Consider the following 13,844-nt stretch of genomic DNA (forward strand, 5'->3'; position numbering starts at 1 on the left):
ATTTCCTTCTCCCTGGGGATCTTCCCAACCCAGGGATCAAACCTGGGTCTCCTGCATTGCAGGCAGAATATTTACTGTCTGAACCACCAGGGAAGCCCCATATTGTTAATAAGACACCATTCTTGGAAAACATCTTCCTCCTCTTCCACCCCTCTACTAGCGGTGGCTCTTGGGGAGAAGGTCAAAGCCCAAGGCAAGTACAATATGGCCCAGGGGCTCTGGAAGCACAGAGCCCCAGCACCCCAGCTGTTTGGGAGCTCAGGAAAGGCCTCTGTAGGAGAGGTGTCAGCTTAGATGGAGGTCGAGTACCAGCTAGAAGATTTAAAAGAGTGAGGAGAAGGAGGGAGGGGTTTTTCAGGCAGAGGAAACAGCTTCTGTAAAGCTTCAGAAGTGGAAATAGGTCCAACCAGAGCCTAGAACTAGAGGATAGAAGAGTGAGGTTAATTCAGTCCCAAGTCATTATGTGTTTCTCCTTTGGTCTTCTCACTGCAGAAAACCACATCCCTCAGACTAAGTTGGGAGTGATGTTAGGTGTTTGGTCCACTTTCCTTCATGTTACCAGTGTCCCAGAAAGGGGAAGGGACTTTCAAGAAACAAGAGGGCCTGGGCTAGGACTTGTTTTTTTGACCATCGGCCAGGACCCTTTCGTCTGGATCTTGCTGCAAACCCTCCTCTACGTCAGAATTGCCCAGGGGCATTCCTCTGGGAAGGGAAGCACTGAACCACCAGGCTGGCTTTGGTTGAACAGAGCTGGTCAGGAACAGAAAGTGAATAGCTTCCTCAGGGAGCCCCAGGCTATGTTCATAATTCCTCATTTCTCAGTGGCTGAAGGGCTCAGAAATTTGTTGTTGTTCAGTTGCTCAGTTGTGTCCAACTCTTTGTAATCCCATGGACTGCAGCATGCCAGGCTTCCCTGTCCTTCACCATCTCCCAGAACTTGCTCAAACTCATGTCCATTAAGTCAGTGATGCCATCCAACTATCTCATCCTCTGTCGTCCGCTTCTCCTCCTGCCCTCAATCTTTCCCAGCATCAGGGTCTTTTCTAATGAGTCAGGTCTTCACATCAGGTAGCCAAAGTATTGAAGCTTCAGTTTCAGCATCAGTCCTTCCAATGAATATTCAGGGTTGATTTCCTTTAGGATTGACTGGTTGGATCTCCCTGCAGTCCAAGGGACTCTCAAGAGTCTTCTCCAACACCACAGTTCAAAAGCATCAATTCAGCCTTCTTTATGGTCCAACTCTCACATCCATATATGACTACTGGGAAAACCATAGCTTTGACTCTACTGACCTTTATACACTGTTGAGGTTTGTCATAGCTTTTTCTTCCAAGGAGCAAGCATCTTTTAATTTCATGGCTACAGTCACCATCTGCAGTGATTTTGGAAAATTTGAGGAAATTTGAGGGCTTGGCATCTTCTAAAAGTGGCCCAGCAGGTTCTTCCTGGGACATTATCAGGGCACCCCACTTCTAGGCATTCTTAGCAAGTCCTCAGAGGCTTTGCTTCCTCTCTATCCTGTCCTGTACTCACCTCACCTCTCATCTCTTCAGGTGAGCCCCAAAAGCAGCTCCTTCCCAGCTGCCTAGCCGCCTAGAGCCTTAGCCTGTGGCACATGGGCCCGGCATCTCAATAGCTCTGCATTAGCAAGCTCTGCATCTCAGTGGCTACATTTCCTTTAGACCAATCTTTATGACGCATCCTTGCTCTATCATTCACCAACTGTGTGACTTTGTCCAAGCTTTTGAACCTCCCCAAGCTCTAGTATACCTGAAAAATGCCTACATTGTTCCAGTGAGAACTGAAGATAATGCACGTGAAACACCCTTAACAAAGTAACTGGCTCACTGTAGGTACAACACCTGTTGTGTGCTAGGCCATGCGGGGGACACCAATACACACAGTGCCTATGTTCAAGAGGTCATGGTGTCCTGGGAGGACACTGTTCCAAGCTGGATGATAATCAACCAGCTTCCATTGCCAATAAGGATGTAACGGGAAGAGGTTGTAACTAACCCATGATGAGTTGATGTTCCTTATAAGGAGAGGCTCTCTCAAAGAAAGTAAGGATGGGTGAGGGTTAGAGTTGGGATAAACTGCGTCATGTCAACCCACTCCAGTGTTGTTGCCTGGAGAATCCCAGGGATGGGGGAGCCTGGTGGGCTGCCATCTATGGGGTTGCACAGAGTCGGACACGACTGAAGTGACTTAGCAGCAGCAGCAGCAGCAGCATCATGTCAGAGTCTGGAATTCACTAGTAGGCAATAGCTGAACTTTGTTGCAGGTGCAAAACCAGTGCTCATTGGATAGATATTTGGGTATATGGCTGGAAATTGGTCCAGTTGGGTATAATTTAGACCTGATGTGAAGATAGGAGATGAGCTAAATTATCTCTGAAACTTCCCTCTTAGCTTGTGATTTTATCTTCCACATGTCTGTACTGCCGTGTAGTACTTCAGAATTCCAGACTGATGATTAACATGCCAGAAATTAGAAAGGTAGACCTGAACTCCTCTTCCTTGTATGTTTCATCTGCAGACCAAAAACATCACAAAATCATTAACCGTATATGTTGTGAGTGCCAGCATTTCTGATGTATCCATTCAAAACTTGGCAGACCCAGTGGTTATTACTCTGCAGCATGTTCAAGGAAACTGGGTAACATATCCATTTTCATCTCAAAATAAAAAAGCCTCAAAACCCCTCCCTGATTCTTCTGTTAAAAATAACTGGCTACTTAACAGATGTGATTCCAAGATACAATGAAGATTGTTCTCTTCCAGGTAGCAGAGGTGTATTATAACTGGGGACTTTAGAAATAACGCCTTAGTCCAAAGGGATAAGTAGCAGCAGGTTTCCAGCACTGTGGCGGATTAGCAGGGGAGTGACTGGGGGCAAGTCTGGTTTTCCCATCACTCTAAATGATATTTAATTCCATGTATTTTTGAGAAAGGCAAACAAGTTAATTCAACATAGTGAAACATTTTTATCCTTTGAATTTCCATGAAAAGCATTAAAATATGTATTAATTATCACCAAAGAATTAAAACCATAGTCATATGGCATAACATAAGGTATATATTACTAAATGCTCAAATTTAGCCATGATATAAGAATGAACTACTATTCCATTCTTTGATGTTAGTCTATGTCCAGTGTGGAGTCTGAATAGCTTCCTTCACTGCCAATCTAAAAGACCATATGGAACAGCATATTTTTCACGGGTCTTAATTCTAGAAGGAAAAAAGAAAGAGTGGGAGAAGGAATTCTTTTAAAAAGATACCAAATGAAATATATTTAACGGGTAAGACCTCTTAATTCTGGCTGGGGCCACAGCTCTCCAGGCATCCTCAATAACCAGTTTCTAATTGCCCTCCAGCTCCTTGGAGATTGCAGGATTTGGTGAGGCTTCAGGAATGCTCACTAGACCTGATGAGGAAGCGGATCAATCTTTTTTTTATTTTTAAATGTATTTTATTTTTGGCTCTGATGGGTCTTTGTTGTGGTGTGGGCTTTTCTTTAGTTGTGGTGAGTGGGGGCCACTATCTAGTGGCGGTGCTTGGGCTTCTCATTGCAGTGGCTTCAGTTGTGGAGCACAGGGTCTATGTGGACTTAGTAGTTTTGGCCCTTGGACTCTAGAGCATGGGCTCAGTAGTTGTGGCTCATTGGCTTAGTTGCTCCACAGCATGTGGAATCTTCCTGGATCAGGGATCAAACCCGTGTCACACTGGTAGGCATATTCTTTACCCTTGAGTCACCAAGGAAGCCTGAGGCATCTGAATATTGTATCCATAAGGCTTGATCTCAGCTATGAGCCCCAAATTCCAGAATTTCACAAGAAGCACCTACCACACACCAGAGCTACTCCAATCCTCCTTCTGGGCCTTGTACCAGGAAGACATGGCAAATTCTCACTTTACCAAAGATATTAAAGGATACATACCAGATCACTATGCAGCAGTAACATATTGTTTTGTTACTCACTTGTCAACCCCAAGATACTTGGAGTTTATTTTAAAACCAGCTTACAAATGGTGTGTGTGTGTGTCTACTCTTTGAGAAAACATCAAGAAGAAAAGACTTGTGTGTAGTTGTCATTATTTGGTGACAGTCACAAAGAAAGCTATTTGCCTCTGATTTTTCTTTTTTCTAGAGTTATGATTAAGTTCGCTGTGCCTTTTGGGACTTTGGGAATAACAGTAAGTAATTTTCACAGCAAGCTTTGGCTTTCACTCTCAAAGAGACTTTGTCCCTGACCATGTTGCTATTTCGGAGTTACATGGGAGCAAGCTGTACTGAAGCTACTGTCTTAACAGACTCTACAGGGAACTCCACAAAACCAATACAATAATGTAAAGTAAAAACAAATTAAAAACAAAGACTTATTTAGGAAATTAGAAAGAAAGCACGTAACTTAGCAAACTGGAAGAAAGAAAGTTGGAAGATAGCAGTACAGAGCAGCCTTGAGCTATTTGAAGAAAGCTGAGGAATGAAGATCTGGCTCTTCATCCGAGCTTTCCTATGAAATCTGCCAGGTCTACTATCTCCTCTGTTTTTCCCTCTTCTCTTCTATATTGACTGTGTGACCTTGAGTGGTCCGTTTACTCTCTAGGTGCTTCAATCTTTTTATCTTTTCATGGAGGGGATAAGACATTCTGGTTGGTCTCTAAGGACCCTTCCTACTTGATTGAGTATGAGTCTTTGGGGACCATAAGAGAAGGAGTCATTGAAATAATGCCATTTGCAGCAACATAGATGGATTTAAAGAAGCTCTAAATGTGTGAAGTAAGTCAGAGAAAGAAATATCACATGATATCGCTTATATGTGAAATCTTTAAAAAAGGCTATAAATGAACTTATTTACAAAACAGAAATAGAGTCCCAGATGTAGACAACAAACTTATGGTTACCAGGGGGTAAGGTGGATACATTGGGAGTTTGGGATTGGCATATACACACTACCATATATAAAATAGTTAACTAATAAAAGACCTACTGTATAGTGCAGGGAACTCTACTCAATACTCTGGCCTATATGGGGAAAGAATCTAAAAAAGAGTGGATATATATATATATATGTATGTCTGATTCACTTTGCTGCACAGCTGAAACTAACACTTTGTGAATCAACTATACTCTGATAAAAATTTTAAAAAAGAGAGAGAAGGGGTGATGGAAAGGGATTGCTGAATGTGTTCCTCTTAAGCTTGCCATTGCCATTGGAATCTGTAGGTTTCTAGCCCAATCTCAGAAAATTCCTGCACAGAAGCAATTGCTCCTGAAATGTGAAGAGTGTCTCTGGGAGCAGTCCTTCTACCTGTAGAAGCTCTGTCTGGGATGTTTCCTTTTTTAGTATCCTTAGAATTCTGGAGTGGGGGAAGGGAATACTACTTTCTTACAACAGAGATAGCACTGTCCTTTCCTGGTCCCCTTCAAGTCGCTCAGGGTAAGATTCCTGTAAAATGATAAGCTTTGTCCCCCACATCCTCAATAAGCTGATCTGTGTGTTCATTAACATCCATTAATGGGCTCCTTCCCGGTCATCTTTTGCCTCCACCCTCTGTCCATGGATCTAGAACTTCTGGAATCTCTTAGCGTTATCCTGGATGGACAAATTTTAACCACACTTAGCTGCCTGCCCTAGGAGAACCCTTCTGGTCTAGTACTACTCTAGAGGTTTAACTCTAAATGTCATCTAGTACCCAAGATCTACAGGTTCTCAAGGTATGTGGATTAGTTCTAGAACCCTGAATGTGATCAGGAGTGAGAATCTAGGCAGGTGTCAAGTAGACCAGAGGCTTTAACTGGCCCTAAGGAGTTCTAGACCATAACCTGACTTGAATGCAAAACACTTGAGACCATTTGAATTCTAGGTTGAGCTGGTTGTTTCAAATGTTTATTCCAGTCCCATTGAGGAACCCCATGCATCAGCCTGTATTCCATAGCTCAAACCCTTCAAAAATTTCTAGATCGGTTTCCTCTTTATGCTACTTGAAAAAAACTGTCCTTACTCTGTCACTCCAGCATGGTGGCAGGACTGTTGTTCATGATTAAAGTCTGTCCTAAACTGTAGAAGAACAGGAAAAGTTAGAACCAAAGAAGTTATGCCATTTATGAAGTCCTCCACAAGTCAGTTCTGCCTATTAGGATTAATTTAATTTCAGTGTTCAATTATACTGCTATCCTGCTGTCTTAACAAACAATACTAATTATAGCACACTTTGGAAAGGTACACATAATGAAAAGTTAAACATTTCTGAGAAAAGCAAAATTGCTTTGAAATTCCCTATCACTTGCAGATGGGCAAGGTGGATGGAATTCATCAGGCTGTAATGTAAAGGAAACAAACGTAAATTACACAACCTGTCAGTGTGATCACCTTACCCATTTCGGAGTCTTAATGGTGAGTTGTCTCAGTGTGTGAAGTGTTAGTCACTCAGTCATGTCAGTTTCTTTGAGACCCTATGGACTGTAGCCCACCAAGCTCCCCTGTCCATGGAATTCTCCAGGCAACAATACCAGAGTGAGTAGCCATTCTCTTCTCCAGGGAATCTTCCCAAACCAGGGATCAAACCCAGGTCTCCTGCATTGCAGGCAGATTCCTTACCATCAGAGCCACCAGGGAAGCCTGGTTGCCTCTTAATCACTCCTTAATAGAGTTTTGACAAATTTTATTAGATTACAGACTAGGAATATATGTATGAACTAAGTTATGGAAAAGTGGCATGCAAGTGGAAAAAAGCCCCCCACCTTGTTCATTCAAAGTAGAGCAAATTGAAATGAATGTTTATTTTTTTCCTTGTAAAATTAATGTCGATTTCTCAAAATTCAAACTTTACAGAAAAGTTCCCTATAATCCCCCTCCAAAGAAATCACCATCTTTAACACCTTTATGTATGTTCTTTCAGATTCTTTTCCTATACATGTATATTAATATATCTTTTGGTTTTTAAAAAAATGGAATCAAATTACACATACTGTTTTTACCACTTGCTTTTCACTTAACAATATATATTGGACACCTTTCAGGCAAATATATGTCTATATACTTAAATTTTTAAAAATACTTTTATGGTATTCCACTGTGTGAATTTAACACAGTGGAATTTAACCAATCTGCTACAGTAAGCATTTGAGTTGTTACTGTTTTTCTCCATTATGAATAATACTATAGTACACATTTTTATTTATTTGTCTTCTAATACTGGTGTATTTCTATAGAATAAATTGATGGAAGTAGAATTGCTTCCAATTAGAATATTAAATTTTAATGGTTATTGCCAAATTTCAGTGTAAGAAAGAAATATTTATTTTTAATACTTGCAATAGTTAACCAAACAAGAATTTTCTGATCAACTTGCATATCCAGGTTTAGAGTCTTGGAGTAATTGTTAATCCTTCCTCCTTCATTTCCTATGGCCCTCCCTAACATCAGGACTTGATGAGTTTTCATTCAAAATGGCTCTCAGATGCATTTCCTTCTTCTTTACCCATCCTTGAATGCTTTCTTAGTTCTCCTAAGTTACTGTACTGTGTTGGTATATGAATGTGTTGTATATGAGTTGTTTCTTCTACTAATGGTAAACTTCCTGAGGTCTGAGAGTCTGTTTTATAGTTTTCTTTTTTTCTTTTTTTTTTTACCATGTCTACTCAACAAATAAGAGGTAACCCATTGATACTTATTGAACTGTAAGAATTTTGTTTACCCTCCTGCAAATTGGTTAGAACATTACAGCATGAGTCAAAAGACCATGGTTCACAGTCTAGCTCTGTTACTAGCTATCTATGTGATCTTGGTAAGGTTATTTAACTTGTTTGGATCTTAAATTTGTCTTCTGGAATGTGAAAGATTGGAGTATATGAGGATGTCTTAACTTTAGCACTATTGCTATTTTGGGCCAAATATTTCTTTGTTTTGGGTGCTGTTTTGTGCATTCAAGGTTGTTTAGCAGCATTCCTGGTCTCTACCCACTAGATGCCAGTAGCACCTTCTTCAGGTGTGACAACCAAAAATGTCTCCAGACATTGCCACATGTCCCAGGGGATGGGTAAAACTGTGTCCGGTTGAGAACTACCAGAGTAGACCAGCACTTGTTAACCTTTTAGGAGTCACGAAGCTCCATTGCCATCTGATGAAAAGTATGGACCGTCTTCCCAGAATGATGCACAAATATATTCAAGTAATTTGCACACCATGTCAAGTCTTTTATAGTTCTCAGGTTAAGAAATTACTGGTTTATGTGATCTCTAAGGTCCACTTTGTCTTTTAATTTTATGAGAATTATTGAAGGTCTAAGGGAAAGGAATTTTTTTTTGATGTTCTGTGCAATGTTTTGGAACGCTCAGTTCAGATAATAATTCATTTTGTATCTCAAATTCACATCTATTAGTTTGGTTATATTTGAAGTGTGGAACATGTTAATGACAATAAAATCAAGGACTAAATGTTCTTCCAGTGCTGTTGATGGCTTTCCATGCCCCATACACAGTAGGTTGCACTAGGCATAATCAACGAACAATATACAGTCTTACATACTCTACATACTCTGGTTTTATAAGAGCTTTAACAGAGATGCTGTACATCCTGGGAACCTACTGTTAGTGAGCACTGGAAGCTTTTTACCATAAACTTGCCTAACCAAATGTATAAAATACAACACATTGCATTCCCTACGGTTTATCCAGGTCTGCAGTGGATGCAGTGAATGAATGGATATTAGTGATTATAACATACATCAGATGTGGAATCTCCTCCATTTTCCTGGGAGCTGCAATAGCGACATACCTAGCTTTTCAGTAAGTTCGTAGAGTTTTACTCTAAGTTTAATTTGGTTTGGTGGATGCTCTTGGCATTGTAACCTTGTTAATTTCATGTTAATTTAACAAAAACGTTCTTATTCATCACAATAGGCAGAAGTCAGATCCTTTAGTTTATGAAGTGGTCAGGTTAAAAAAAAATCAAGGCTCTTCTGAAAAAAAGATTGTAATTGAATTTTTAAAACAACAGTAGGTTTGAGATAGGAAAAGATTTCTCCAACAAGGTACAAAAACACTAAGTATTAAAGAAAAAGTTAATCAATTGGACTTCATTAAAATTAAGAGCCTTTTTTCATCAAAAGATACTATGAAAATAGTGAAAATGTAAGCCACAGATTAAGAGAAGATATTCACTATACATATATCTGACAAAGGACTTATATGCAGAATATATTAAAAACTACAAAGCAAAAAGCAAAAAAAAAGACAATACAATATAAATAGGCAAAAGACTTGAAAATTCTTTTCAAATGAAAATTGAAAATTCTTGAAAAATTCCATGAAGTCAAGTGTCTGGATCTTTGAAATACCCAAGTAACTATGTGAAATAGTGCCTAGAGTCATCCTGCTACTTGGTCATGTGTAGATTTAGTCTTGAGTCAGTTGAAGGAGTGATGGTGGAATTGTAGTATTCAAGAAAGTTTTTCATTCCTTTTCTTCAAAAAAGGGGACTGCTTAGCTGAGAGAAGCTATTATTATTCTTGTTACTAAAGGTCACCTTATTTGGAATATTTTGATTCCAAATAAAAAGATGGAAGGGGACTCAAAAATTTAGTACATATAAGGTAATATGAATAATTCAATTTTAATAGGCAGTTCTTTTATTCTTTTAATTATTATATATACAAAGCATGGCCATGCTTGATCAAAAGCAGAGACCCTGCCTCACAATGTGCCTTTTCCTTTAGTAAAATTCGAAAATATCATCCTTCCAAAATCCTGATCAACTTGAACACAGCACTACTGATGCTAAACCTGGTATTTCTAGTCAATTCCTGGTCATCATCATTTCAGAAAGCGGGCCTTTGTATCACAGCTGCTGTGGCACTTCATTACTTTCTGGCGTGTCTTTGACTTGGATGGGCCTGGAGGAAGTCCACATGTATTTTGCTCTAGTCAAAGTCTTCGACATATACATTCCCAATTATGTCCTTAAATTTTGTCTGGTTGGTTGGGGTAAGTATGTCTGCCATTGTCCTTGATGTCTCTGTTTCAAGCCTGTGTTTGTCTAATTCTTTTATACAAGTATTAGGGACCAAACTGCTGCTATTATCATAGGTAAGGAATTAAGCATTGCCTCACTGGTTTTGGGGTGGGCATTTCTTTTTCTGTCTGTATTGCTCTGTAAATCAAGATTTGGACCTCTGTGGTGAGACACTGGTTCACATATATTTACTGAGCACCTGCCACTGTGCTGTGCTAAATGCTAGATCTATAGTAGTGAACCTGTCAGCTTTTATCCTTCTCTTTCTCAAGTTACAATCCCAACAAACACACATGGATACAATAACCAACACTGAGGTAGTGTTCCATGTGCCCAACATGGTTCAAAGTGCCTCATTTAACCTCAACTTGAATCTTCAGGGCTTCCTTGGTGACTCAGTGGCAAAGAATCCACCTGCCAATGCAAGAGATGTGGATTTGACCCCTGGTTGGGGAAGATCTCCCAGAGAAGGAAATGGTAACCTTTCCCAGTATTCTTGCCTGGAAAATCCCATGGACAGTGGAGCCTGGCAGGCTACAGCACATGGGTTGCAAAGATTCAGACATGACTGAGCAGCTAAACAACAGCAACAACATTTAGTCTTCTCAATATCTCTATGGGAAAGAATTCATCATTATTCCCACTTAACACATTAGGATGCTGAGGCACAAAGAGATTATGTAATTTGCCAGAATTTGCACAGCTAGTAAGTGGCAGAACTGAGGTTTGAACCAGGGAGTCTATCTCCATAGTTTGGACATTGACCTCTAGGATGTAGTCAGATTGTTTAAGAGCCAGGGAAAAGACCTGAAAGATGTGAGAGGGTGCTGGTTCAGACATACTCCATTTCACACCATGTCTTATAACTGTCACCATTCTGCCGCCCTATAGAAGAAGCCAGGAAGGAACTTAGCGTGAATAGTTCTCATTGGTTGCTTTCCTATAATTCTAACTGACATGAACAGCTCAGCTATTCCCCACCCCTTGCCTATTCAAACAAGATTTAGCATTCAGAAAATGTGTTGGATCCATAGGAGATGGAAAAAGGCAAAAGGGCAAAATGGCTAGTGCAAAAAGGCAAAACGACTGTCTGAGGAGGCCCACAAATAGCTGAGAAAAGAAGAGAAGAGGAAGGCAAAAGAGAAAAGGAAAGATATAAGCATCTGAATGCAGAGTTCCAAAGAATAGCAAGGAGAGATAAGAAAGCCTTCCTAAGTGATCAATGCAAAGAAGTAAAGGAAAACAATAGAATGGGAAAGACTAGATCTCTCTTCAAGAAAATTAGAGATACCAAGGGTATATTTCATGCAAAGATGGGCAAAATAAAGGACAAAAATGGTATGAACCTAACAGTATGGACCTAACAGAAGCAGAAGACATTAAGAAGATGTGGCAAGAATAAACAGAAGAACTATACAGAAAAAATTTTAATGGCTCAGATTACCAAGATGGTGTGATCACTCACCTAGAGCCAGACATCCTGGAATGCAAAGTCAAGTGGGCCTTAGGAAGCATCACTATGAACAAACCTAGTGGAGATGATGGAATTCCAGTTGAGCTATTTCAAACGCTGAAAGATGAGGCTGTGAAAGTGCTGCACTCAATATGCCAGCAAATTTGGAAAACTCAGCAGTGGCCACAGGACTGGAAAAGTCAGTCTTCATTCCAATCCCAAAGAAAGGCAATGCCAAAGAATGCTCAAACTACCGCACAATTGCACTCATCTCACACGCTAGCAAAGTGATGCTTAAAATTCTCCAAGCCAGGCTTCAGCAATACATGAACTGTGAACTTCCAGATGTTCAAGCTAGATTTAGAAAAGGCAGAGGAACCAGAGATCAAATTGCCAACATCTGTTGGATCATAGAAAAAGCAAGAGAATTCCAGAAGGAAACATCTACTTCTGTTTCTTTGACTATGCCAAAGCCATTGACTATGTGGATCACACAAACTGTGGAAAATTCTTCAAGATATGGGAATATCAGACCACCTTACCCACCTCCTGAGAAATCTGTATGCAGGTCAAGAAACAACAGTTAGAACTGGACATGGAACAACGGACTGGATCCAAATCAGGAAAGGAGTACGTCAAGGCTGTATATTGTCACCCTGCTTATTTAACTTATATGCAGAGTACATCATGCAAAATGCTGGACTGGGTGAAGCACAAGTTGGAATCAAGACTGCCGGTAGAAATTACACTTCCTTAGAAATGCAGAGCTTATATTGACATCCAGAGATCTATGATGTTTTATTATCTTTTAAAAAATTTTATTTATTTTTTAATTTAAGGATAAATGCTTTACAGATTAATATCTTTGTACTTCAGTTCAGTCGCTCAGTCGTGTCCATGAACTGAAGCATGCCAGGCCTCCCTGTCCATCACCAACTCGCGGAGACCATCCAAATACCATGTCCATTGAGTCGGTGATGCCATCCAACCATCTTATCCTCTGTCGTCCCCTTCTCCTCCTGCCCCCAATCCCTCCCAGCATCAGGGTCTTTTCCAGTGAGTCAACTCTTCGCATGAGGTGGCCAAAGTATTGGAGTTTCAGCTTCAACATCAGTCCTTCCAATGAACACCCAGGACTGATCTCCTTTAGGATTAACTGGTTGGTATTCCTCACAGTCCAAGGGACTCTCAAGAGTCTTCTCCAATACCACAGTTCAAAAGCATCAATTCTTCTGTGCACAGCTTTCTTTATAGTCCAACTCTCACATCCATACATGACCACTGGAAAAACCATAGCCTTGACTAGATGGACCTTTGCTAGCAAAGTAATTTTTCTCTTTTTAATATGCTATCTAGGTTGGTCATAACTTTCCTTCCAAGGAGCAAGCGTCTTTTGATTTCATGGCTGCAGTCACCATCTGCATTGATTTTGGAGCCCAGAAAAGTAAAATCAGCCACTGTTTCCACTGTTTCCCCATCTATTTGACATGAAGTGATGGGACCAGACACCATGATCTTAGTTTTCTGAATATTGAGCTTTAAGCGAGGTTTTTCACTCTCCTTTTTCACTTTCATCAAGAGGCTTTTTAGTTCTTCTTCACTTTCTGCCATAAGGTTGGTGTCATCTGCATATCTGAGGTTATTGATATTTCTCCCAGCAATCTTGATTCCAGCTTGTGCTTCTTACAGCCCAGCGTTCCTCATGATGTACTCTGTATATAAGTTAAATAAGCAGGGTGGCAATATACAGCCTTGACGTTCTCCTTTTCCTATTTGGAACCAGTCTGTTGTTCCATGTCCACTTCTAACTGTTGCTTCCTGACCTGCATACAGGTTTCTCAAGAGGCAGGTCAGGTGGTCTGGTATTCCCATCTCTTTCAGAATGTTCCACAGTTTATTGTGATCCACACAGTCAAAGGCTTTGGCATAGTCAATGAAGCAGAAATAGAAGTTTTTCTGGAACTCTCTTGCTTTCTCCATGATCCAGCGGATGTTGGAAATTTGATCTCCGGTTCCTCTGCCTTTTCTAAAACCAGCTTGAACATCTGGAAGTTCACGGTTCATGTATTGCTGAAGCCTGGCTTGGCGAATTTTGAGCATGACTTTACTAGTGTGAGAAGAGTGCAATTGTGCGGTAGTTTGAGCATTCTTTGGCATTGCCTTTCTTTGGGATTGGAATGAAAACTGACCTTTTCCAGTCCCGTGGCCACTGTTGAGTTTTCCAAGTTTGCTGCATGTTGAGTGCAGCACTTTCACAGAAATCTTTCAGTATTTGAAATAGCTCAACTGGAATTCCATCACCTCCACTAGCTTTGTTCATAGTGATGCTTCCTAAGGCCCACTTGACTTCACATTCCAGGATGTCTGGCT

At 40.4% G+C, this 13,844-nt stretch overlaps 1 protein-coding gene across 1 annotated transcript in view; it reads left to right on the plus strand.

The window, feature by feature from the left end:
- The window catches only part of ADGRG4 (adhesion G protein-coupled receptor G4), a gene marked incomplete at its 5' end in the record, with an annotated part of 115,031 nt that overhangs the window by 85,782 nt on the left and 15,405 nt on the right, over nt 1-13,844 (plus strand). Inside the window, 6 exon segments of the mRNA XM_055437667.2 lie at nt 2,539-2,658; nt 4,154-4,199; nt 6,300-6,403; nt 8,675-8,796; nt 9,726-9,877; nt 9,880-9,993. Coding sequence (XP_055293642.2) covers nt 2,539-2,658; nt 4,154-4,199; nt 6,300-6,403; nt 8,675-8,796; nt 9,726-9,877; nt 9,880-9,993 — 658 coding nt within the window.

The sequence above is a fragment of the Moschus berezovskii genome, chromosome X, assembly GCF_049115385.1.
Source record: "Moschus berezovskii isolate FMDL1 chromosome X, NW_MosBer_1.0, whole genome shotgun sequence".
Lineage (NCBI taxonomy): Eukaryota > Metazoa > Chordata > Mammalia > Artiodactyla > Moschidae > Moschus > Moschus berezovskii.